Source organism: Cyprinus carpio, chromosome A18 (genome assembly GCF_018340385.1).
Source record: "Cyprinus carpio isolate SPL01 chromosome A18, ASM1834038v1, whole genome shotgun sequence".
NCBI classification, from domain to species: Eukaryota; Metazoa; Chordata; class Actinopteri; order Cypriniformes; family Cyprinidae; genus Cyprinus; species Cyprinus carpio.
Genome location: NC_056589.1, coordinates 4887031 through 4914773, shown reverse-complemented (window position 1 = coordinate 4914773; position 27743 = coordinate 4887031). Strand labels below are relative to the sequence as shown.

The following is a 27743-nucleotide window of genomic DNA, read 5'->3' as shown; positions in this document are numbered from 1 at the left end:
CAGTGTGGTTATTATATTTCTCATGCTCATTTTATAGTAAGGGTCTTCGAAATGTCACCCTTTTAGATTGTGAATTGTTTTATTTAGACATACAGTGGGTCCACTTTTGTTTAATACAAAATACAAAAGTTTTCATTACAAATGATTTCATCAGCATAACAGTGAAGCTGCATTAACTCCACATGTTTATGCAATCATGTTGATCTCAAATTTCAAAATGGGGCAAAATATACAAAACTGGTCTTAAATGGGCTAAATTATATGTCCACCTCTTATAATTCTACATTATTCTCTAGTTGCGCAATGAACAGAACTGCTTATATTGATTATTTTTGCTAAAAAAAAAAAAAAAAAAAAGTGCAGGGGAACAACAGAAAACGGCCACCTTTGTTCCTTATCTATCACTAAAAGATGCATATTAGCAACTTAGGGTACTAAATGAACCTCTTAGGGGCAAATAAGGTACTATTTTGCTCACTCTTTCTGTCAATGTCCTGTTTTCACTTGATTTGATTTAGCGTGGTATTTTTAGGCATAATACAAACTACAACAATTTACACAAAACCTATAAAAGTACACTTTTCATGTCTAAGAATCAGTTGTTCTAAAAATAACTGCTTTTGTTTTAGTTTAGATTTATCAATGCATTATATATTTATAAAAACATTTGAACGTTTTCAATAGTCACATTTTCACTTTAAGAATATGTAATAATGAAAAGAACTCCAAAGGATATGTGAGTTATTTTAATAAGAAAAGAACATACCATGAAACAATTAACCAAATAAAGCAATATATATATATTAAGACACTTATCTTTTAAGCCCAAAGGCCAAAAAGCTGGGTTTAAATAAACAAAACAGTACAAGAACATCAATTCTGACCTGCTTTCTTACAAATTTCAAAAAGACTTGCAAGAAATGTATTTATGACATGATGGCTTGAGACAAAGTTTTTATTATTAAAACTGCTTTGAAATCTCAGAGGGAGATTTTTAAATGACGAGATCTTACAAAAATACATCATGGCAAATTCAATAGGGTCTGTATGATTTTCTGATAAAAAAGGTAGTTACAAAGCATTGTTGTAACAAAACGATCTCACCCCTCCCCAGCAGTGAAGAACAGAGAGGTCACTAGTGCAAGTATTGTATGGAAATGGCCCTTAGTGCATTGTCTGCTGATCTTACTAACAGCTTCAGTTAAGCTGAGCAGACCATAAGGCACTCTAGAATAACAGCGAAACATCTTCAACCTCTTTTTCATGAACGTTAGCCTTTATTCCTAGAAAGGGAAGTCTGTAAAACAAATAGTTGGATTTACCACAGTTTTATCCGTCTTTGTCAAACTTTTATCTCTATATATACTTAACACAAAACTCTTCAGAATGTACAAAATGACTTCATGGCCAAGTGTAAAAATGAATTTCTTCAGCTCGTCTAAGGGACAAGCATATTGATACACACTCTCCGTACATGTACACTGTATGTTAGTGCACTTCAACTGAACATGCGTTATGCTGTAACACAAAACAGGAGAGTTTTCCTGTAACACAGTAACACCTGCTCACAGCAGTAACCTGAACTCAAACGCTTCCGCAATCACGCTCACATCCTCTTATTATCACATTGTTAACGTAACTTCACAACACAAAATCATACATGATATATTAAATTCTTCCCTTCATAAATAAATGCCTGTCTCCTGCTTCCCCCAAACACTATATACACGTGGCATCATTTGTATACATCTTCTGTGTTACATCCAAAACCAAAACCTTTAGTTCCCGAATATATGTAAATTAAATTAGTTTCTGGAAAATAAAAAGCATTGGAACTCGATCCTTGGTTCTGGTAAAAGCACATTTCTCAGCACATTCTTAAAAATAAAGGTTATTTATTGGCATGGGTCCGTGAAGAACCTTGAGGCTGCAGGCAACCAATCATCCGATTCTTCACACTGAGAAAAATGGTTCTTCTAAGAACTGTTCGCTGAAAGGTTCTTTAAGGAAGCAGAAATGGTTCTTCTGTGGCATCACTGTGAAAACCCCCGTTTATTTTTAAGAGTGCAGGAACTGAAGCTTAGTTATCAATGGCAAAGCAAGCTCTGTGTTGAAGATGTAAGAATCCTGCCATTAAGAGTCTGTAGGGTTCAAATGGCTTGTAAACACATTAGGAGGCATTGAGGACAGACCTGCTGTAGAGGGTCTGGTAGTACGCACCAGAGTCAATGGCGGATGGACCTGCACTGTCATAGATCTGTTTGGTGGCCACCGGAGAAGCTGTGGTGTAGCTGTTATAAGCCATCACCTGGTCCTGGTACGACTTGAGGTCCATCTTCTGCTCGTTGGACATGAGGTTGGTGATGGAGAACGGATGGTTGAAGTTGTAGTGGGGGTCCATGGACTTCAGTGGGTCGTTCTGCAGATCCAGGTGCTGCATCGGGCTGGCCAACAGGTGAGGGCTGCCGCCCATTCCCTGAGAGTGCAGGTGCGAGCTGGACGGGGGCATGGAGGAGGACACTGAAGATGGAATTGGCACTGGCGAGCTGTGCGAAAGGTTGGGGGCTTGAGACGGGCAATCCATCTGCACCAGGCTCCTCTGTTGCTCCTCTGAGGCATGGGAGCTGTCGGAATGGGCAGAGTCGGCACCTTCCGAGCCGGTGGCGGGACTGTGCTCCTCTTGAATCCCCTCACCACTGTGGCCGCCCTTGGCGCTGCTGCCCTCCTGAGACTTCGCCGAGCTCTTTTTGCCAGATTTTTCTTCCAGCTTGAAGCGTTTCTGGCGACGCAGATAGCAGCCGTTCTCAAACATGTTCCCGGAATTGGGATGAAGTGCCCAGTAGGAGCCCTTGCCGGGCTTGTCGGGGGAACGTGCCACTTTGACGAAGCAATCGTTGAAGGACAGAGAGTGGCGGATGGAGTTCTGCCAGCGCTGCTGGTTCTCGCGGTAGTACGGGAACAGATCCATGATCCACTGGTAGATTTCGTTGAGCGTCAGCATCTTGCTGTTGGACTGTTGGATGGCCATCGTGATGAGGGATATGTAGGAGTACGGTGGCTTGGCATGGGTCAGCGAGCGTCGGTAAGGCTTGGGCATCTCCTTAGTCCGGTTGAGAGAGGTAGGAGAGGGGTAGCTGATCTGGGACATTGGCTGACCCATGCTTTGGTAATGCGAGAGGGGACCCAGGGAGGAGGCAGAAGAGCCCAGCTGGGTCAGAGAACTGTGGTTCAGAGAGGAGCTGACCGGGGACAAGCTCATGTGGCTGGGGCCTCCACCCATGCTGCTCAATGGGCTGCTGTTGAGACCTGCGCTGGGATAACCCATATTCATGCTGGATGTGGAACAGGCCGAGTTCAGATTTATGTAGCTGTTCAAGCTGCTCACTGAGTTCATGGCGCTCGGAGAGGAGTACATCTAAAGGAAAAAACACAGGACATTAATGTTTGTCATCAGCAAACAAAATTAGTAAATACAAAACAAAATTGTTGCAGTTTATAAACATATGCACACAAGCCTATAGGCTTCTATATTATAAAGTTAATGCCAAACTATAATACATTCTAACTTTGTTATATTATAAGTAAATTGTAAATAAATAAAGAATTTTGCACTGCATTTCGTTTTACATATAAAACTAACAATTAGTTAAACTGACATTATGAGTCTGTGTTTTTAAAACTCGTCAGAATTATTAGAATGAATTTCAAAAATAGAATTAAACGACTAAAAAAATAACAATTCAAAACTCGCGTAATGTTTGCTGTCACAAATTGGCTGTGCACATAATTAACAGTAAATGCAATTATGAATTGAATTAATGAACGAATTATTATGTTTCACAGAATTCACAAAGAAAGTTTTCTGATGGATCTACTCAAATGAAAAATGGGAACACGAGACTGTAACGTGAAATTAAAATCAAAATGAAATCGAAAGATAAATTAAATATAATGTTGTTATTAAAGTACTTTTAACATGAAAATATTACAACAATGACTCATTTTATTGTCCAAACATTTACTTGTTATTTCATATATTATTTTCTATCTATCTATCTATCTATCTATCTATCTATCTATCTATCTATCTATCTATCTATCTATCTATCTATCTATCTATCTATCTATCTATCTATCTATCTATCTAATAACATATGTACTTTATTATCTAAATAAAAGCATACTGGAGATTTTCTCGAACTCACCTCACTTGCCTCACTGTAGAAAGCATTCCATTCCGGAATTTCATGAGATTCCATCTTCACGGAGCTCAACATCCCCAAATAAAGTTGTAACTCGTGAAAAGCGCGATACTGACAGGAGACTAAGCGTACATTAAAATAGTCTCGCTTTTTTTTAGAGGTTTTCTTAAAAAAAAAAAAAATACAAATAAAATAAAAACAAACGTCCCACAAGACAACACACTTGTGTGATTCCACGTAATTTTACAGCATAAACTGTAATAAACAGTTTTAAATATTTAGTTAGTTGTTGTCTTCAGTCCTGTGGATCAATTAGTTGTTTTCTCATGATTAGTTAACTTAGTTCACTCCGTTTTTTTTGCGTGGCAAGACCCGTAAACATTTTCAAGTAATCCTGAGAAGTCCAGAGGCGAGCTGTCGTGGAGACTGCGTCAGGTCTCTGTGGTGAGTAATGCAGGAAAGCCTCACCTCAGGCTTTAAACACGCGCAGGTGAGGGACCGCCCAGCAGGCCCCGGGACTCAGGAAGACGTCCCTAAAGGTCTCCCCTGCCCCCTGCTGTTCTGTATATTGGCCGGCCGACGCGTCCATCTCAATTGTCATCCCAGACAACTTTAGGCCTACAATGAAAATGAATAGAATTGAACGAAATGGAGAAGGGACTCTGCTGTAACTTACAAGTCAGGCTGCTCAAAATTCTCGTAAAAACTAGATTAAATTATGCCCACTCTGTCCTACATCAGCCCAACGTACTGAAAGGTGCATTTGCTGTGTAAACGCGTTTGAGCCGCCTCTGAGCAGCATTAAACAGTGAGTGAAGCGCTTCTGTGTAATTTGGGGTTATTAAAGCAACAAGCCCTAGAAGCCGTGGTTTACAGTGAATTTATAACCCCCCCTTGAAGCTATTATAAATTCACTGTAAACCACGGCTTCACGGGGCTTATTGCTTTTATTAAACTGTTATTCCATATACGTAGTACGGTTTCACAGAATAAAACAGAGCAAACAAAGCGTAATGATATTAATAAAAACAGTGTTCTTCCACCAAACAATGTAGTTCCTCAGAAACAGTTGTGGTTCCAACAAAGTGGTTCCCAAGCAACACACAGAAGTAAACAAATGTGTATGTTTGTAGAGTAATTTACAACGGCTTCGAACGCGGCGCAACCAATCAGAATCAAGGACCGGAACTATCCGTTTTATAAATAATAATAATAGACGTCTGTCAGTCTAGTGATAGATAGATAGATAGATAGATAGATAGATAGATAGATAGATAGATAGATAGATAGATACGGTTATGAAGTTCTTCGGCTTTATTCTCGCGTCAGGTTCGACTAGTCTTTCTTCTGATTTGTCGTCATCAGTCGATCATTTAATGCTTGTTCTGTCATCAGTGATGTGTTCAGGGTGGTATAAACTCATCAGGGCTTAAACTCATCACGGCGGGGGTCCGCATCAGTAATCTAGGTGCCAGTTTTAAAGTTGTTAAATCCCCTCGGCTATCACTTTCAGCTCGGTCACAGTGAGCGATGGACGCTGATTAATTCTCGAGATTTAAAAAGATGACCTCATGCCGTCTTTTCTCGTGTGTGCGTTCAAAAACTAAAAGGTAAAATGCAACAGAATCAAAATAGGCTACACCGATTTGATTGTTGATCAGAATATGATTCAAATGCAAAGCGAAAAAACCGCCTTTCCGAATATTTTATTTTCGTTTTAATCATATAACAATTAATTCCATAAAAATAACGAAATTAATTAAAATTACATTATTTTTTTGTAAAAAAAAAGTAATAAAATAAAAACACATTATTTACGAGTTTAAACGTGCACAAGCGCGGATTCGAATTTATAAGACTTTTTGTCCCACAAAATATCAATGTGAACAAACTTTTCTTGGCTTGAAATGACCCGCGCGACTGTAGGAGGCTGTGTGAATACACATCTGTTGTTAGGCGCAGACAGGAACATCACAATGTCAATGCATTTCCTAATGGCTAATGAATGGAGATGTAATTGATCAACTGACGGGGGGTCGACAGGATTAGGAGAGACCTGACCCCCAAAATGCAACTTTATGGGATGTTCCCACAACCCTTGTGGCACCAAATGCCTATCTAAAAGAGTTAGCTATTATACTAAAATTCACAGAATTAAGCTATTTAATTTCTTTATAAACCCCCCTTAAAGCTGTTATAAATTCACTGTAAACCACGGCTTCACATCAGACTGTTTGCGACTATTTTTCACTGCAAAAGTTCCTCTAATAATTCATATGCCTGTGGGTGCACGATCAAAAATGAAATACAAAAAGATGTCTTGAACGTGCAAACGTGTCTGTCTAGTGTTCGGCACGCTTGTCTTCTCAGTGATCGCTGCAGTGTCTTGAGGAACACACATCTGAACATCCTCCTGCTGTCTTAGCGGCGCATCGTTCATTAACACCTCTATAATTGGATAACAATAGTCTTAATGGCTGACGCTAATGGAGGAAGCAGAATATTAGAAACGTGTCTTAAGGCTTTTGAGGAGTCAAACAGCAGTGAGTCATTAATGATAGTCTAACAAGGAGAATTCACATGGAAGCCTTTAAATAACATGTAGATTTCAGGCAGGAAGTGTTCACCAGACAAGAAATAGCCAATATATAGTTTGAAGTCGGCCATCACTGTACAATGCTCATTAAACACCATTAAACACACTTTTTGTTCACAACGGGTGTTCTTTTGTAGGCTATGTCTGATTTTAGGTAGGCTAATAATTATTCTTTTATTATTCTTTGTTTGTTTATTGCTTGCTGAAATCCATTAATCACTTGTTCCACATCTGATCAATGATTTGGCCAATAATTACGCCGAGGATGCAAATTCGATTCTGTTATAACATAGGCTGTATTTTCGATAATTCTATAGGAACGTATATCTGTAGAATTACACACAGCGTTCTTTGTGGGTTGTACAGGTTCCAAAATGCATTAAAATGTTAGAAATGCTGTTTTAAGTCTAAAAGTATTGCCCCATTGTGTTCTTGGCATTTTAAAAAAAATATGTATAGCTCCTGACTTTATAAATTCTGTCCAGTTCCATGAGGTGTAATGACACTTATGCTATTTACTGAACATTACTTTTTGTTTAGCATTTAATTCCACCGCTTACCAACTTGTGTTTACTAAATCATCCGATAAAAAAAGTGTCTTTCTGTTGCAATATGTTGGTAGAATATTTCCATCTGCTGGACACAGCTTAGCATTACAGCAAAGATGACCTTCACGAATCCCTGAGAAAAACCAACGAGATTTTCTTCAAGCAGTGCTATTTCAGTTTTATTTATATACTACGGTAGCCCCCCTTTTCATTTTAATTGTTACATTTTTAGTAATTTCGTTGCGTGTTTTTGTTATTAGCTTAATGTTAAACTAAATGAAAATGAGAACTGTTTCTCTAGCAATAATTTAAAATGTATAATATTAAAATCAGTTTAGTAGAAGTTTAGTAAATAATAACCCTGCCATTTGACATTACATTGCAGTCAGTCACAGATCTAATAGTCATTTGGTTTAACTGCTAACTGTAAAACATCACATATGCCGGACAATACTATAAATAAATCTAAACTGAGACGTTTGAAATCATACCCTTTCCCAACACAATCACAGCAAAGAACGCAATCATGCTCTAACCTTGAACAGTTTTTGAGTCTCCAGTTTGTATAAAAACAACCCAGTGAGCTTTACACAGAATCACACTTTCCTAATGACCAGTTCAAAGTCCAGCGCAGTTCCACCTTTTATAGGGTCACACTGTTTATACAAAACACTGGTTACCCAAGTCAACTATACTGTAAAAATATGTTGCCAGTTAAGCTAAAAGTGAAATTAAATTTTTGTTTTATGCAAGTCAAAGAAATTATTACTAGTAAACCTGAATACACCCATTAAAATCATTTGAAGGGTTGGATCAGCTAACAATGAACTCACTTTTCTGGCCAAAAAATAAATAAAACTTTAGTCTAGAATAAAGAAACTCAATCTGAACAATAACATTTAGCTAAAGTCCCACTGCAAGACATATTCAGATGTTTAAAAACAACTATATACTATACTGAATAGCAAAAAAAAACCCATACTTTTGTCAACATTTGCATCAGTAAAATGAGTGAAGAACTAAGAATTAAAATGAACAGTAATAGCTTTTAAGGGTTTGTGAAAAGTCAATCTTTTAATTTAAATACAATTTAAGCTGTAACATAAATGCGGATTAAACAAAAGTCTTACAGAACAGTACTTGTGCATACATATATTTAGTCATATATTTTCAAATTTCATAAAGCAAGACTGAAGACATGTCAAGACAATATGGAGAACCAAACCTACAGTGGTTCCAAAAATATCTGGAAGTGTCCAAATATGTTCGGGGCTGTTTTATAACAAGTCTACATGTCTAATAGACGCTGGCACTTTCAAATCTTTTACATTAAAACCTTTGACATGTAAAAATGGAAAGAAAACAATCTGGACCATAAACTTGTAAAAACAAACAAACAAAAAAAAAACAGAGTGGATCTATAGTCATATATATATAACATCAACTGCAAGGATTTAAAAGCCAATGGGTTACAATAGAAAATATAGTGATCTGCTTACTTGTAATAAAAATCTATTGTGTGTCTACCCATTAAGGTTTAAATATAAGTTCCCAATGTAAAACTTTCCCCATATCTGTCCTTGTTATCTGACGAAATCCACAAAACCATTTTACCACAAAATATATGTTATAGCATCATATGATATGACTATATTCAGCATGTCTATCTTTGGTTTTCTATTCATTCAAAGACTTAGTGGTACATAAAGCAACATAGTATCAAATCTAGAGATTGCACATCTATAACCATTGAAAGGGATAATTCTCATACAATCTACACGGAGTAAAAAACATAAAGCTATCTAATATACATGCTGTATCAAGAAGCAATCTGAAGGGCTTTTAGCACTTAGTAATATTCCTGGACTATTTAACAGTTTTATGCAGCATAGACGACAGCAAAGACAAGAGTGGGCCTGTAGTCGTGTGATTGTAAAGGAAGCTGCGTTTCCAAACAAGCTTCCCGCCGTACAATCTGCATCTGTCTGGTGGTTTGAAGCACATTCTGGGAAATCACCCCACCGGATCTTTGAAATGTTTTTTTCTTTTCTTCTCATAGTCAGTACAACTCGGTAGGTGAACCTGGTTTTGGTTTGCAGACTGAAAGTTCTTAAAGCGCTGCTGAAGAATCGACGCGGGCCAACAAATCTGAAATAAGTGCTGGAGGGTTTAATACGTGGGCATCTCGAAGGAGAAAAATGGCTGTATTCTCCATCGTCTCAGCCAAAACAGAGACAGTGGAGGGAAGGAAAAGGAGGATTGAAAGACAGCGAAAGGCAAGAGGAGACCTGGGTGGATGGAGGAAGAGGACCCGCCCGCCAGCAGCCGTCTCTTCAGTGCTGTGGGCCACGCGATCACCGCCAGCATCTTCAGGGCTCAGGATCGCACCTCCCTCAGAGTGAGGTTTGAGTTCTGTTGGGGAGGCATTAATATACACAATATATTACATACACACACACACAATATCATTCAAAAGTTTGGATATGGTCAAATTCAATATTTGTGAAAATTTTCACCAAGGCTGCATTTTTTAAAATCAAAAATATAGTAAAATCAGTAATATTCTGAAATATCATTACTGTTTTCTATGTGAAAATATGATAAGATGTATTTATTAATGTGATGCAAAGCTGATTTTTCAGTCTTCAGTGTCACATAATCCTTCAGAAATCATTCTAATATGCTGATCTGCTTCTCAAGAAGCATTTCTTATTATCATCAGTATTGAAAACAGTTGGGCTGCTTCATATTTTTGTGGAAACCATTCTCCAGGATTCTTTTATGAATAGAAAGTTCTTAACCATATAATAAAAGCATGTTATCAAACCTCCTGCTGGCCGTTAGGGGTCTCTTTCCTTCTTCACCTTCACATCGCCCGCCAGGATCGTGGAGATCTCGCCTTGCATGAAGGCCCACGGCACGTTGGAGCCCACGAGGGGGCACTTCTCTCCACTGGGGCAGTACACCTCATTCCCTGAGCCCTGTCTGCAGATGAAGTCCCGAGTGCAAGGGAAGCAGAACTTGTGCCCGGGCACCGACGGACACTGGACGAAGTGTGTGTCCTCCAGGCGCTCGTGGCAGATGGTGCAGCACAGAGGGGCGCCGCCGCTGCTGCCTCCTCCTGAGCCTTCGCCTCCCATAACGGTGCCCTGGTCAGAGAGGGATGTGGTGACTGTCGTGGTCAATCCTCCTGTGCTACTGCCCGCCGATGGCTCTCCGTTGCGGGACGCCAGCCGCCGCTGACTGCCTGCGGGTGAAGGGCTTGCGCTGTTCTGACGCCCTGCGTTGGCTGAGTGGCCACCGCTGCTGCCTGGAGCATCTTTAGGGGACTGGGTGGCCGTGCCGACATTGTCGGCCACACTCATGAGCGCCGAGATGGGCGAGGGGTCACTACCATGCGCCCCCATGCCCTCTGGAGGCTGTCCCACACTGGCTAGCGAGGTTGCGGGCATGTGGCCAGGCAAGCCGGGATATGCGGTAAGCGACCAATGCTGGCGCATCTCCTCAGAGGTCATCCTCTCGGTGCCGTCCGGCTCGGGAGAGGCTTTGCGTCTGCGCACTCTTGGCTGCATTGGACGTCCGATGTGGCAGAGCGCGCTGGGCAACATGGAGCAGCTGGGGTCCAGGTAAGGCTGCGGGAGGGATTCTGGGGCCGGAGCATCTTTGAACGCCCGCACTCCATCGCTGAGCAGCTCCGACAGGAGGCGCCAGTCGCCGGTGCCGTGCCTTTTCTCATACTCCACGTATTTGTACCCAGAGTTAATGACCTTGCCGGTGTCTTTCTGAGAGTCGTGGAACATCTGCTTGACCAGCGCTAAGACGCTGGAGAACACGTTACCGGATCCGCATGGATACTCAATGAAGACCTTTAGCTCAAACTCAACCATCAGCTTGGCGTCAAAAGCGAACACCCTTCCCAGCAGGCCGTGGTCTTTCTTAAAGCGCACATTGAACGGGGTGCAGCCAGAAAGGGTGTGCAAGGCCTCGCGCATGTGTTTGGGGCGTCCCGCCCAGTCTTCGGCACGGTTCCGCACACTTTCAGAAAGCTCACCAAGGGCTTCGGCAGTCCTCTGCTTCTCTTTGAGCTCCTTTTCGAATTCTGGGCTCATGAAAGATGCCACACCTACATTCATCCCCATGCTTATGGCCTGTCTTTTGCTGAGCTCGTTCAACATGGGGCCGGAAATGGTCAAGGGGGGGCCGCCAGCTCGGGCGTTCAGACCAGGCATGGCAGCCAGCAGGCCGTGAGGGGCTCCGACAAGCCCTTGCGCCATTAAATTGGGTGGCACAGCCCCCACTAAAGTCCTCCTGGCGGTAGGACTCTGTCTACTAACCTCAGGCGGACCTCCATCCTCCAGTCTGGGAAGCCCGTTGGGCAGCCTGGCGGACACGTATTCTCCCCTTCCCCGTTCATATCGCTCGGAGGGCGGTCTGCCGGTCTCCATAGGAGCCTCCTTACCAGCGGGAGCGTGTTTACCGCCGGGCTGCGGACCCGGGGATCTGCCGTCCTGCATCACATGTGTTCGCTTGAGCTGCCGCGCCGCGTCGATCAGCAGCTCTATTCTGTCCGCGCCCTCGTAATTCACGCAGCCTCTGCACACGGCCTCGCTGAAGTCCCAAATCATGGCCCACGGCATCTTCGGCAGGTCGCAAAGGTAGCACCATTGCCGCCTGGAAGACGCCTGCGAGGAAGAGGACATATTTGATAGGCCCTCGCGATCTTGCGTTCTCAAATCCACCCTGAATCTCTTTCACAGCCAGCCTCCGAGCGCTTGAGGTCGACTATTTCCTCGTTACGGGCGAGTTTATGCAACTCCGTTGGATTTTGTGTCATTCAGAATCGAGGTGTTTGATGTTTCTGCCAAATCGTCTGGGCCGCAGAGTTTCTCCTGGAAGACGTTCCGAAAGTTACGCAACTCTGACCCGCGGAATTGTGGGAAGTGTAGTTTTGTGCAACCGAACGCGCTCTTCCCTCGTAATGCTTTTGCCCAAAGAAAGTCCTTTATTTGTAAAATAATTCTGAAAGAAAGGCATCGGATATCACATAATCTTTTTTTTTTTTTTTTTTTTTTTTTTTTTTTTTTTTATTGTGAGGCTTCCAGCATATGTTTAAAATATAACTTATTTAATTATGTTTATCGCGGAAATGATTAGTATGCATTTATTTTAGCAACATTTTCTCTGCTCTATATAGAATATATTTATTATAATTTTATTATAAACTATATAAACTATAATGACTTTTATTGGCTCCTTTATTTATTTATTTATTTATTTACTTATTATTTTTTGATCATAAAACATCATTGTAATAATCATTGCTTAGTCAAAACACTTGTAACCAGACTAGCAATATTAAATATTAAATGTGAAACGGCAACATGTTCTTGCAAAAGGTTACGAGACTGCAATTCCCATTTTACAAATAGTTGACGTCACATCCGCTATTCCCAACTGCGTGTTTCAAAAACTTCCGGAGTTATAGTATTACAGAAATGACGTTCCGTGTAGCCGCAGTTAGTGTTGTTCTTCTGTTTATTTGTTTGACATTTTAATTCTGTTTATAATGTACTTATGATATATGGACTTGTGATACTTTTTTTTATTTTGTATTTTTTTATAAGGCTTAATGTTACCTAATTAACACAAGAAACGTCTTATTATTTTTTAATATTTTATTTGAATTGTAGATTTTGGTAAATATATGCAAAGTGAGTACTTATTTTAAACATAGATTTGCATACGTTTTTAAATCGTAAACAGGAAATGATATCACAGAACAGTCTATGCAAATACACTGGGCGAATAAATAATTATACAATACACAACCACTTACAATACAGTTTTTTTTCTGTAGCCTAATAACAGCATTAACAACAACAACAAACACTGTGATATATATATATATATATATACATATATATATATATATATATATATATATATATATATATATATATATATATATATATATATATATATATATATATATATATATATATTATATATATATATATATATATATATATATATATATATATACTTAAAATGCTGATTGTTTGTACACATTTTGTGGACCAAGATCCCGACTGTCTGATCCATATTTATCCTCCAGAGTGGTAGCAGGTGGTTGGTCTGTATTGGTTTCTTCTGGAGATTTGCGGTAATGCTCACAAATTGTGTGCAAGCCTTGCACGAGGAAGAGCACAGAGATGGTGCTGTAGTAACCTCCATATACAAGAAACTGTAACACATTCAATCAGACACTAACAGGTTAATTCAAACATTCCACATCTGAATGCCTTCATGTTATGATTTCTATCACTTTCTTAAAATCTAGTGTACGATTTGATACATCTAAATTATCATAATGTTCAAAAACTTAAAAGTACACAATCTACTTCATGTTTTCTGCTATCCGATTGATAGTTTATAGTTTTACTGTAACTGTAACATTCAGGTCAAGTAGTGGTTGCAGTTCATATGTATTTTTTTATTATACATATTATTGGGAGATACAGAGTGACAACTGATATTTATATGCATTTTATGTAAGTAGGCTGTTATACCGTTATAAAGATGTCACTGATTTACAATTTTTCAGAATTTCATCTTACATTTTGGCCATATAAATATCAGAATCTCCATCAAATGCAAACTTAAAAATAAATAAATAAAAATTATTGTCTCAAGGTTATTGTCTCAAGGTTGTCAATAAACTGTTCCATAAAAAAATAATAATAAAAAAAAAAAATTCCAGTAAACTGTTCAATTAATATTAATAATTATATATATATATATAATCATATATATATATATATATATATATATATATATATATATATTATATATATTATATATATATATATATATATATATATATATATATATATATGTACATGTATTTTTTTTTCATGTAGGCTTATATTTCATTAAGTTCAGTCAAAGACTATAGAATACCTCTTAAAGGGACTTTGGTTCAGTGTAGTGAGAGCTTACTTGTGTCTCAATGTCCAGTCCCAGGGCTGAATTGTCCACCACAATAGCAGTAAGTATAGTTTGAAGTGTAAGAGCAAAAAAAGTGTTAATGCCAAAAGTTAGAGCATAACATTCCATAGAGAGGTTAACAGCTATCTGAAACTCCAGCAACAAGGGGAAAAGAATAAGGAAAAAGTTAGTCATGGAAAAAAATATGAATTTATATATATTTATACATATAGAAACCTTATGCTTGCTCCCTATGTACATTGTGTAATGACTAACTTACATTGTGACTGTGATGAGGAACATGTATGATGCTTTAAAGATAGCGTATCCTGCATAAGACAGCCAGATATTGTTAGTGAGGCCCATGAGAAAGACACACCCTGCTCCTATGGCAGAGAAAACACCCAGCGAGAGCTCGCCCCACACGCCCCACTGTACTCTGATATAACCCACAGAGAAAGCTGCCGCTGCACCTGAAAGCAGCAATCACAGCATGAATCACAATAAGGGAGATGCTAACCCTGTGAACAAAGAAGAGGCACGACATAAGGCAACAGTTAAATCGGGGACATGCATTTAGACTGCATTTTTTTTCCTGTGTTGCACTCAGAATTCATTTATGTTGCCTTTTTTTGAATGTTCTTGTCAAGGCATCAAAACTGAGAGACATTCTCTTCTGCTTTAATTAAAGTGCCTACTAACCAACCCCCTACTGTTGTAATTGCTTAAATGATCTTTCCCCACTCATTACTGGGCTGCTGAATTCCTATGAAAACTGCATCACAATTATGCGTTAGGAGTCTTCTGTGCAGCGCACATGAGGATTCAACATGATTTGCGGATAAAGCAGGATTGGTTCAGCTAGTCATATAACGATATGCTTCACTATAAAGATAAAGGATTTATTACACTTTTGATAGTGTTTATGGTTAATGAAGTCTTTGACTCTAAAAAACAATAATACTAAAAAAAAAAAATCATCATTATCATCATCTTTTCAACAAAGAACAAACAACAAACATCAATAAAAACCCTCTCCGCAAAAGGTTCTCCACACTCTTAAAGGCATAGCTAAAATACTCTACAAAATGCCTCACCTACAAGTGTGCAGACCGCCTCTACTCCTCCATTATACACAGAGGATGTAGTGGAGGGCTCAATGTGGTCCCACATCAACTGAACGTAGTTAAAAACCTGTCCATATCCAGCTGTAGCCAAAGCCCACCACAGGGACCACTGCACCAGGCTTCTGGAGGAGTAGGACTCTTTGAGACTCTCCCACATTTGTATTCCAGAGATTTTAATGCTTCCCCAATCGCAGCATGTTCCTGTTGCCTGCTTTCTAAGATCCGTTTCTCCCCCAAATGTATCTGTAACCTCATTCAGTGTGTCCGTATACACCTCCGCCTTCTTCTTAAAAAACATTCCATGCTGAGGCATCGGCAGGCCCAAAGAAATACAGAAAGCCACTGACATTATACCAAGATTAATAGCGTTTACATGGAAGTAGCTTGTGTCAGCCAGTGAAATTAATAGCTGTCCTAATGTGGCTCCAAAGGTATATCCCGTCAGCATGGCACTGCGAACGTACCCCGTGGCTCGTTGGTAGTGTTCGGGAGGAATGACGCTGTAGATATATGAGAAATAGGCCACTTCGGTGGAGGTGACCATTGCAAAGTTGAACTGTAGGTAGGTCAGAGCACTTAAACTGGTAGCAAAGCACAGAAGTATGTAATTTGTGACAAGAAAAAGACCTTGAGTTACTATTAGAGGTTTGTATCTAAGTAAGTCTGTCAGTAGGAAGACTGGGCAGAGCACAGCCAGATATGAGTACGTCCAGATGGGGAACAGGTAGTTTGTCACCTGGATGAGTGGAAAAAATAAATGTTTAGGTAATGATTTGAAATCAGCGCAGCTATAAGACTCACAAGGCACGTGTAGCATGAGTGAGGCATCATTATTATAGTAATCACTGGAGCATCAGTGCAGTTAGCCAATATCTTTACTATAGTTCTAGTTAAATTTTAAGATTCTGAAGTTTTAAAACAGATGTTATTATTATTTTTCAGCCCAGAGAAAGGTTTGGTTAAGGAAATATGTTTTCAAGGGCACCTATTGTAATTAAATAAAACAAAATCCAGTCAATACTAAACATTCATTTATCATTCCCATTGTAACCAGAGTATTTGCCACACTAAATGCTCAGTATATTATGGTGTAAATTGTACTGTTACCTCTCTGAGCAATTAAGCCAACATGAAAACATGAAGAAGAAGAAAAACAAAACAACACTCACCACTTCCTCTGAGATGTTTTTGGGTCCCACCAAGTAAGGAGTAAGGAAAGGCTCTGCTGGTCTGCAGTTGGCAAAGAAACCATAAAGAGAGAGCAAAACAGTGGGGAAGACCCAGTCTGACCTCTTCATTTTCCTCCAGAAATTCATTCTTATCTGCCTGTCTGTATTTTCACTACCACAAGATTATGTCTCTTATTTTAGGTCAAGGAGCTGTTGGTCTGGTGTATCTGTTGGTGTTATTGCTGTGAGCCAAGTCCAGTCCCTGATTTCCTCATAAGGAGCTGTAAATGAAGGTGGGAATCAAGGAATATATTTAAGTTTATAATGGAGACTTTGATCTTTCTGTGTACGTGTATAAGCCCTGATTGTTGGTGTGTGGGTATATGTGTGTTGACAAAAAGTAAAATAAATCGAATACTGATTCAAGTTATTTAACCCGTATTAATTCAAGTTTATTTGTATAGCGCTTTTTACAATACATATCATTTCAAAGCAACTTTACATAAACAACAAACAAACAAACTACAGCTATATGATCAGGGTTTATATACATATAAAATTAAAATTTCAGAACCATAAAATTAAAAATACAATTTTGTGTCGTCAATATACTCCTGAGAACCACAAAAAAGTTTTGTGAATATTACATTTACATTTACATGGGTTGGACCATAAGATTTAAAATGTTATTTTTTTGGAAAAAATATATTTTGTTAATATTTTATGCTATGTAATTTGTAGAGAACGCAGAGACTAAGTTATAATAATAATAATAATAATGATAATAATAATAATAAAAAATAGACATGAAAAACAATGTTTTATTTTTTAATTCACCAATCAGTGTTTAGGTTTCAGACTATTTAATAAAAAAGAAAAAGAAACAAAAAAGAAGTGTAATAATGGGAGTAATAAAAGTGTAATAATGGGAGTTCCGCATTGACTTGTGTTTCCTCAAAACGCCTGATAACATAATGTTTGTCCTGGTGTCCTCTACAGAAGACATGAACATTATGCCCTGTTTCATAACAAAAAGTCATATTTTCCGATTTGAAATCCCATAAAATTTTTCTGAGATGTTAATTTGCAATAAACAATTAGAAAATTAGTCAGATTTAAATGATTACTACAAAACATTATCATATTTCCCTGAAAGTGCAAAATTTGATCATTCTTTGATCATAATTAACCATTAATTAACCAATGCGCTAAAACGTTATGTTGAGAAAAAAAAAAAAAAATAAAAAAAACACACACGCAGACCGTGAGAAAGGGGGGCAGCTAAGGACAAAATCCATCGATCTGTTGAACTTGACTCCAGAGTATGACTTGCAAACTAGTTCACTCATTGAACTACCGGATGATTAACTGACTAGCTATTTATGTGACAAACATTTTCCTTCTCTAGCACTGATGTGAATGAGTTACTGTCAGACATTAGAGCAGCTGAACCTCTCATCACCTCATCCTGTGCTGAGCAGGTGAAAGTCCTGATCTGCAAACTACAAGAGAAAGTTGGCCAAAAGGATGACCGCAGGTTCTACCTTTTCAGGGTAAATACTGACCAATTTCATCACTTGCTCATTAATGGATCCTCTGCAGTGAATGGGTGCCGTCAGAATGAGAGACCAAACAGCTGATAAAAACATCACAATGACCTACAAGTAATCATCACCACTCCAGTCCATCAGTTAATGTCTCGTGAAGTGAAAAGCTGCATGTTTGTAAGAAACCAATCCATACTTAAGACATTTTAATTTCAAACTAGTCCTCTATCCATTTGTCTAGTAAAAAAGTTGTCTCATCTGAATCAGGAGAGAAATGTACTCTTACATAGTAAAGAGCACACTTTACTAGTGAAAACACCCCAAAATACCCCAAGTGACAGAATGCTAAATTTCTCCAAATCTGTTCTGATGAACAAAAAAAATAATAATAATAATAATAATTTTTGGGTGAACTATTCCTTTAAACAGCATGTTGCTACTTCTTTTATATTTATTATACATGTACTTTTTATATTCCCTCTTATAACTGAGAGACATGCCATTTGTACTTTTATTAATTCATTTGTTACACAGCACGACTGTCTAAAAGACTTGTGAAGAATCCATGATAATAAATTATTGAACATTACATCATTATTTGTCCAAACTTCCATTCTGCTGCTTTTGTTTATTACCATCACAATTATAAATACACTAAATAGCCGAATTAAATGCTTTTTTCAACGACATTTACTCTGATCAACAAATCTCACATCGATATTACCCACTAGGTGGCAGCAGAGGGTAAACTGCTGTTTTTGTGCATCAAAGCCATAGTAATTATGTATGGAAATCACACAGTCATGCTTATAGATCTGAAATGAGTAAATGTGGTTAAGTGCATCTCCCCTCTCTGTTCGTCTTCTCTGTCTTCCTCTACAGCAGGGATCTCCAACCCTGCTCCTGGAGAGCTACCATACTGCAGACTTCAGTTCCAACCCTGCTCCAAAACACCTGTCTGTAATTATCAAGTAGCCCTGAACACCTTGATTAGCTGCTTCAGGTGTGTTTGATTGGGGTTGGAGCTGAAATCTGTAGGACGGTAGCTCTCCAGGAGCAGGGTTGGAGACCACTGCTCTACAGGCACTTCAGGCTCACAACTTGCCCCTAACGAATGTAGCCTTCAATAAATCAGGATCGAGGTGAGTTTATCAGCTGTGTTCACATGCCTGCTTCCCCTCCCCTCCCTCCCTTCCCTTCCTCTAATTCTGCCTCTCTCCTTAACTTTTCATCTGTTTGCAGTTTTATAACCGGAAGCTATGACAGGACTTGTAAATTATGGGACACTGCATCCGGAGAGGAGCTGCACACTTTGGAGGGCCACAGGAACATTGTGTACGCCATCGCCTTCAACAACCCTTACGGGTAACCAGCACGGCTCTTGCGCATTTGATCACTTATGCCCTGAATCGTTCAGAATGGTTTACCCTTCATCTTTCTCTTTTTTTTTTGTAAATAGCCCTCACCGTCTCTTTCTGCAGGGTTAGGGCACTGCTGGGTAACTGGTGTTGTTATTACAATGGGACTATTTGTCACTTTGAGTCATAACAGGAGCCCTTGTCCTTTTCTCTCTCTCGCTTTCTCTTGTTTTCTCTCTCAGAGACAAGGTTGCCACAGGCTCCTTTGACAAGACCTGCAAATTGTGGAGTGCTGAAACAGGAAAGTGTTTCTACACATTTAGAGGGCACACAGCAGAAATCGTACGTTTGCATTCTCACAGTTTTCTCCCTCAATTCACTCTCAGTCTCAGCAGTTTAAAGAACAGTTCACCCCAAAATGATAATTCTGTCCTCATTTACTCACTCTCATGTCGTTCCAGACCTGTATGGCTTTCCTTTTTGAGGAGATATATCCTGGCATGAGACACACAGAGACCAACTGATGTCATTGACTTCAAACCCGGCGCAGTGTGTCTTGATATGTTTCAGTGTATGTGATTTAAACCATTTAATTTTTAGTCTGTTCCTCCCACAAAGGCTGTGAAAGACTAGAAATATAGCGTGAGTAATATGCTTTTATGTCTGTTGCCCTTTTTGAAGCTCGACAGCTCTCTCCCAATTCACTTTATATAGAAAACATTTGCCAGGACATTCTGCAAAATTTGTGTTCCACAGAAGAAATGAAAACAAATAGGTCTGGAATGTCAGGAATACTGTGAAACGAACACACTACCAACCAAACGAATACCAAGTTTCGGTACCCACTGACTTCTGTTATATTTTCTGTCCATACAGTGGATGTCAATGGGGACCAAACCTTTTTGGTTACCAACATATCGCTTTTTAAGTTCCACAGAAGAAAAAGAAAGTCATACAAGTTTGAAATGACACGAGGGTAAATAATGACAGATTGTTCATATTTGGGAGAACTATACCATTAAGACATCTAGGACTGAAATGCTGTCCCTTAGAAGCAATAATGCATGCTTGAACTTAAACTTCTTTGAAGAATTGTAATCCATTAATGCATGTGTCTGATTCTCTGTTTGTTTGGATGTTCATTGATTTTTTTGGGGTATAGTTTTTATTTCTTTCTAGTAATTTAAAAAGAAGTACAGGACTTTTAACACACAATTTTAGGGGGCGTAAATTGGATTCCAAAAGACAATAGTGTAAATGGAAAGTTATCTAAAGTGGACCAAAATGAGATCCAATCCACTTTGAAGGTCAATGAGAGTGTGAGTGCTAAGAACACGTTTGTTTAACTGAAAACGAAATGGTTGGTGAAACTGACCAAAGCCATTCAACTCTTTAGGCTACATATATCCAAATGTAGGGTCCCATCTCTTAAGGGGTGCCAAATTAAGTATGTTGAACAAATTATGTCTAGGGGTTTGACTTAGGATGCCAAATGGGGCAGAACCCTGTGCATTTATATTGTGCTTTTGGAATTTGGTTGATGAATCTCAAATACTGTCTCTATGTTCTGTGTGTGCCTACTATTAGGTCTGCTTGGCCTTCAGCCCTCAGAGTATCTTGGTTGCTACGGGCAGCATGGACACCACGGCTAAATTATGGGATGTTGAGAGTGGGAAAGAGGTGTCCACATTGGCAGTATGTCTCATCCTGTGGTTTTTCTGCATTATTGTTCATCATACATCCTGCTTCATCATTTTCCCCCTCGTGTGCTCATCTCCTACAGGATCTTTAATGATTTCTTTCCAGTGATCAGTGAAAATTCATCCATGCCAGTGTTTATTAATGGATTTGTCATCAAATCTGTCATTAGGACCATTTATGGGATAATTCAGGCATTCCACTTTGTTTAGTCGAATAGCAGTGTGTGCCGAATACAAACAGATGCATCATGTGTTTATGGGGATAATTTATATGGGATATTGTCCGCTGATATGAAAAGTTCACTGTCTATCATAATTACAAGTAGCATTTTTGACAGAGATGATATTTACATTAAACACATTAAATATTTAACATATGTATGTAATATAATGTGTATTTCCGTCACAGGTTTGGTCTTAAATTTTACATAAGGTGGTATTAAAATGATCTTAAAAAGTCTTAAACTTAACTTTTTCATATCTGTAGACACCCTGAGCAGTTATGTGTGTGTGTGTGTCCTGTGTAATTAACTCTCTAATTATTCTCTATGAATCTAAATTATAAACAGCTCAGTGAGTTCTTACCGATGAATTGGGGAAATTCATATTAAGTTAAAAAGGCTGCCTTTCTATTAAAGCTTCCTCTCTCCACTCACAGTGTTTCTCTATTCAACACTTTCTCAGGGTCACTTCGCCGAGATCATCTCTCTCTCCTTTAACACAATGGGCGATCATTTGGTCATGGGGTCACTTGACCACACTGCCATTCTGTGGGACATTTCTTCTGGCATGTTGGTGTATACATTAAAGTTCATGTTTTACCTTCCTTTTCACTACAATACCACAACAGCCAATTTTTAAATCTCTTCATTGCCTTGAATGCACAGACATGTCACTGCAGCTCTGATATAGACAACACTATAAATAGAAGAAAACAGCAAGATCTAAATCAGTCGTGTCATTCTTATATATTCTCATAGTGCCCATCCCTAAATCTAAGGCATTATAGACATAACAATTTGACTTTCTGTGAAGTTGCGTTGAATTGATGTGTGTAATGAAAAGAGCTTTACAGTTAACAGGGTTTTATTAAAGTTAATTTAAGACTTTTTTAAGACCAAGTAAAGAAAATTTAGGCTCCAACTTTAATACATTAATATGTTCTCTAAATGTAATTGTCTAGGGAGCTCAAAATGAGTTGTATAAGCAAGAGTTTGAATGTTCTGAACAGATCTCAATTACTCTTTAATTCATTTAATTCACAAAAATGAATTAAATTAATTAAAACTTAACTATAATATGGAAATAACTTTTACCTTAACTATTGATCTCACACACACACACACACACACACACACATACACACACACACACACACACACACACATACACACACATACACGCACACGCGCGCACACACACACACGCACACACGCACACACACGCACACACACCGCACACACACACACACGCACGCGCACAACACACACACCACACACACACACATACACTCACAAACACACAAACACACACACACACACACACACACACACACACACACACACACACACACACACGTCAAAATGCTGTTCTTCCTCTGTATTTTTGTCTTGTTTTACAGTGCAAATGCTTAAAGTTTCTTAAATTAAGATACATTGAGAAGCAAAATAACAAGATAAGAAGTCTTGTTTTCTGAGAAATTGATCAAAATGAAGTGAGTTTATGATTAAAACAAGAACAAATCTGCCAATTTATGGGCTCAAAAAAATCAAGGAAAACTAATTTTCATACCTCACTGAGAGATACTTGTTTTTGTTTATAGCGTAAACTCACTTAATTGTGTGGAATTTCTCAGAAAACAAGTCAACTATCTTCATTTTGAAGTAATTATATATCTTAATTTAAGGTTGTTTAGAGAAAAATACATTTAATACCACAACTTTTCTGCTCTGATTTAAGACCTTCTTAAGTCCTTAATGTGTGCAAATTAGAAGCCCTGAATAAATGTGACTTGACTTTCCACACAGCCTAATGGCATTGTGTATTTTGTCTGTCTCTTCTAGCAAAGTTCACATTCTCACAGGTCACCGAGGAGAAATCAGTTGCGTTCAGTTCCCTCATCGTCACGGCATCTCTGGATAAAACCTGCAAGGTTTCTGTCTCTCTTCACTCTGTAATTCTCCTTCTGTCTCATAAAAGAGCCTCTTAAATTATGATTTTTCCCCTGAGGTCTGTTCATAATGATTTTGCATCCAAATTTAGTTTTCCCTTCTTAGTGTTTGTCGGTTGCATCAGAAACAGTGTGATAGCATGCTAAATAAAAATGAATTTGGTTATTAGTTTATATTTATATATTTATGTAGCAAGGTTCCAGACAGTAAATCTGGAACAAGACATTTTTGCAAGTTCTGAAACTATGTTTACACGGTACACGACTGAACTCTTTTATTTTGCACACACTGCACCCTTCACAGCACTCACACTTCATGAGAGCAGGGCGCTTTCTAATGGAATTCACTCAATCTGGCTAATACGCAGTGTGTTTGTGAGGTTATTTCAGGTCGTGGTGTGGTTTGCGTGTGTGATATAACAGGTTGTGTGTGTTTGTGTGTGTAGGTGTGGGACGCAGACAGCGGTCAGTGTCTGGCTACTCTCTTGGGTCATAATGATGAAGTGTTGGATGTGTGTTTTAACTACGCTGGTCAACTGATCGCTACGGCCTCTGCTGATGGTGAGACATCTGATTCAGACTCACAATATCCATCATATGTATTATATATGTGTGTGTGTGTCGGTGTCTCAACTTACAGTAATAGCTTTGCCACAATATACAGGAATACTACTATAAATATTATTAATCTTTACTTTTTAACAAAAATATTATTTCACTATATTCAAATGTTAAGAAAAATCAAAGCCTTTGTTCTGCCTGTTTATAAAAGATGTTATTAATATAGATGCTATATAATATATAAGGGGAATTGTTTTTTGTTTTCATGCATTACCATATAATTCTATTACCATATAATGAAACTAATATGACAATTTACCCTTATGAATTCCAGGTGATAGCAGACATTCTGAAATATAATTAGAAATATTAGTTTTACATTTCTCTTTGCCTGGAGGACAACTTAAAGTCATGACAGATCTTGTTTACTGTGACGTTGATCCGAGTGTAATGGATTATTAAAAAAAGAAGAAAATTAGAGTGGGGACATGGTGACATTCATTGGTTGTTGATTGGATTTTGCATTGAGTTAAAAAAATAAATGTGAGTTGCAGTTGATTGTGGAGGGGCTGGTTTGAGTGAACTAAATGATTGGAAAGAGAAGTCTTTTGTTTTTACCAGAAGATTGACGTATGATATTTTGATTACAAATTACAAGGTCATTTTTGTTAATATAAATGAAACATGCATAGATGAATCCCTCAAAGAAAGGTCTTTAAGATGCATTCACAAAATTACAGAGTTCTGCACATGACATGCAGGAACAAAAAGAACATGTTCCCACACCTTGTTAATTCACGGCCATTATTTACTAATCGGTTTCCGTAGATTTAGTAAGTCGTGGCCACATTTTACTGTTTCTGTGAGGGAACAAATTAGTAAATCATGGCCACAAGTAAACCAGTCTTGGGAACAAATTCTTAATTCGTGGCCATGTTATATATATTTTATCTCCGATGTCATGTGCGGGGCTCTGTACAAAATAGATTTCATGCCAACTTGAAGCAGAAAGTGGCACATCTTACCCCACTCACATCTAACTGATTTTGTGACCAGGACATGTTTTCGTGAGATTCTTCTATAATCGAGTCTGATCATGGGTTTTTGTGCGCAGGTACATCAAGAGTGTTCAGCGCAGAAACCTTCCAATGTTTGTGTCAATTAGAGGGCCATAAAGGAGAGATATCAAAGGTAAGAAATCACATTATCTCTCCATCCTCGGCCTGTCACTCCAGCTTCAGACTCAATAATCCTCTCGTATCTCTTCGCTCAGGATCTTTCTTGGTCTGCTAAGGTGCTCATTTCCTGCCATTTCCTGTCTAGGTCCCTTCCTGTTTATATCCACCCGTTCTGCCCTCTTGCCTCCATCCCAGCATCCCGCCTGTCGTTCGTCATCTTCTCTGCATATTCATACAGCCATTTGCATTCTTATTGCTCTCTTCATTTCTTCTTTTCTCAGTCCTATCCTTAAACCATCTTGCCTTAATATCCCCTCCTTTCTTTTCCATCCCCCTCCTGACTGTCATCATCAGAATATTTCCATTTCCTGTATGAAGGTGATAACTCAAGCACGCACATACACACTCGGTTCTTCAGCGCTATAATAAAACGCCTGTCATACCAACGCAGGTCAAATTCAGTTCAGCTGTCTTTCTCTCTGTCCAGCGTGGTCTTTCTCCTCCCGTTTTTCTCCTGCATGTTGAAATTGGATGTTCCATATGCAAAACAAAAAGTAATTGTTTCATGATAGAATATGATGTATCGCAGACCCGACTCATTACCATGACAAAAGACAGAAATATAATTTGCTTTTTATTTTCTCCCTCTTTCTCGCCGTAGGTGTGTTTTAATCCGCAGGGGAGCTGTGCTTTGACGGCGAGCGTGGATAAGACGGCTCGTGTGTGGTATGCGAACACTGGAGCTTGTTTGCAGGCGCTGGAGGGACATTCTGATGAGATCTTCTCCTGCGCTTTCAACTATGAGGGAGACACCATCATTACAGGCAATTACACGCACCTGCGTAACACTCATAAATCCACAAAAGTAATCATACGTCAGTAATTTCATGCCTTGTTGTCAATCTTTCTGCAGGCAGTAAAGACAACACCTGCAGGATCTGGCACTGAGAGAGCGGCCTGAACTCTGAGCTTACAGTACGCCCGCACCTCTTTTGATTAAGATATTGTGTGTATTGATTAAGATATTGTGATATCTTGTCACACTGCTGTAGTATTTCAGTTCACAGAGAACATGTAAGTGTGGAGGACATTATGGTGACACTTTACTTGAAGCCTTTACATATAATGCATTATAAAGGTATTCATAATACATGTTGTGATGCATTATATCTTTCATGAATAACTGTAAGCAAATTTAAAATGCATTATAATATTTGCAGATAATTTTATGTGTCTAAAATTGGTTGTTTGTCATATTTGAATGCATAATTATTTTTATAGGTGTAGTGCTAAATAGATAAGTGTTATAATTTATCATACCTGTGATTATTCATGAGATCATGTAATTAAATACTTTTATAATGCATTATATAAAGGGCTAAAATGTTCCCAACATTATTTTTGCCATTCGTTTTCTATATATTCTGGGTCAAATACAAGTTAAACTCATGTGGTCAGTTATCACAAAAAAATTATTTTGATTCATATCTGTTTGTTAAATCAAAAATGATGGTATTTTATGGCAGTCAACGGGAGAACTGTTGCTCTATAGTCTTTGCTTGTACAAACTTTGTCAGTTATTCAATATTAAGACTTACTATATTAAATCACAATTAGTTTCTGGTGTATTTATCCTGGAATATCTCCTTTTTAGGTTAAAAGAATAGTTCAACCAAATATGAAAATTTGCTAAAAAAGTACTCACCCTCAGGCCATTCAAGATATAGATGAGTTTGTTTCTTCATAAGAACAGATTTGGAGAAATGTTGCATTCCATCACTTGCTCACCAATGGATGCTCTGCAGTGAATGGGTGCCGTCAGAATGAGAGTCCATAAAAATGTCACAATAACCAACAAGACTCTGATACATTAATTAAGTGAAGAGCTGTGTGTTCCTAAGAAACAAATCCATCAAGGTGTTTTAACTTTAAATCACCGCTTCAAACTCATCTACATCTCAGACAGCCTGAGGGTGAGTAAATGTTCAGCAACTTTTCATTTTTGGGTGCACTATTCCTTTAACAGCTGCCTGAGTGTGTATATAATCTCATTTATTCAAACACTTTGAAATCGCTCAAATAAAGGCTGCTGACATCAAACTCACCGTACGCAAATTTTATTTTGAAAAGATAAATACATTCAGGTATACCGTGACAGACTGGATACAGTTGTGTGCCTTCAACGCTGATATTAAAACACATTACTATTTTGTTACTAATGTGGAGAAAACTTTTACGTGACAAAACTGTACTTGTACTTTAAATATACTCTATATTGGAACTTTTACAGTAGTCTGGTGAGACTTTCAGTGCTGTGATCCTGTCTGTCTGCGTGTCTTTGCGATCATAAAACACAAAAACTGAAAATTCCATTTGCAGCCGAAAGGTACAGTAGCTCACAGTCTAGACTATTTACATCTAGCCAAAATAAACTCTCTTAAATAACAGTAGTCACACAAAACTAAACATAGAATTCAGTCTCAGAGGTTCAATAAAATGACCGAACGGGTTCGCTAATGTAAACTTAAAACAACAAAGTGTGTTTGGAATGGGATCTCACTATATTTGACTTTAAATACAAACATTTAAATATCTTTAAA

General features: G+C 38.4%; 3 protein-coding genes and 1 pseudogene across 3 annotated transcripts; 1 reads left to right on the top strand and 3 right to left on the bottom strand.

The window, feature by feature from the left end:
- Positions 1-337: 337 nt before the first annotated feature.
- LOC109109296 (hepatocyte nuclear factor 3-gamma-like) lies at positions 338-4697 on the bottom strand. Its single transcript, XM_042774829.1, has 2 exons — positions 4206-4697; positions 338-3415 (listed from the first exon to the last, which is right to left on the bottom strand). Exons 1-2 carry the CDS (start codon positions 4275-4277, stop codon positions 2171-2173), a joined length of 1317 nt encoding a protein of 438 aa, XP_042630763.1. The 5' UTR covers positions 4278-4697; the 3' UTR covers positions 338-2170.
- Positions 4698-8401: 3704 nt separating this feature from the next.
- LOC109109294 (interferon regulatory factor 2-binding protein 1-like) lies at positions 8402-12307 on the bottom strand. The gene is made up of 2 exons (XM_042774828.1): positions 10174-12307; positions 8402-9758 (listed from the first exon to the last, which is right to left on the bottom strand). The coding sequence occupies exon 1, from the start codon at positions 12044-12046 to the stop codon at positions 10187-10189; it is 1860 nt and encodes a 619-aa protein (XP_042630762.1). The 5' UTR covers positions 12047-12307; the 3' UTR covers positions 8402-9758; positions 10174-10186.
- A 1072-nt stretch (positions 12308-13379) lies between these two features.
- Positions 13380-16976, bottom strand: LOC109109685 (thiamine transporter 2-like). Its single transcript, XM_019122770.2, has 5 exons — positions 16630-16976; positions 15431-16196; positions 14614-14806; positions 14346-14487; positions 13380-13590 (listed from the first exon to the last, which is right to left on the bottom strand). The coding sequence occupies exons 1-5, from the start codon at positions 16774-16776 to the stop codon at positions 13390-13392; spliced, it is 1449 nt and encodes a 482-aa protein (XP_018978315.2). The 5' UTR covers positions 16777-16976; the 3' UTR covers positions 13380-13389.
- A 1180-nt stretch (positions 16977-18156) lies between these two features.
- LOC109109684 lies at positions 18157-26402 on the top strand (annotated as a pseudogene).
- Positions 26403-27743: the final 1341 nt, after the last annotated feature.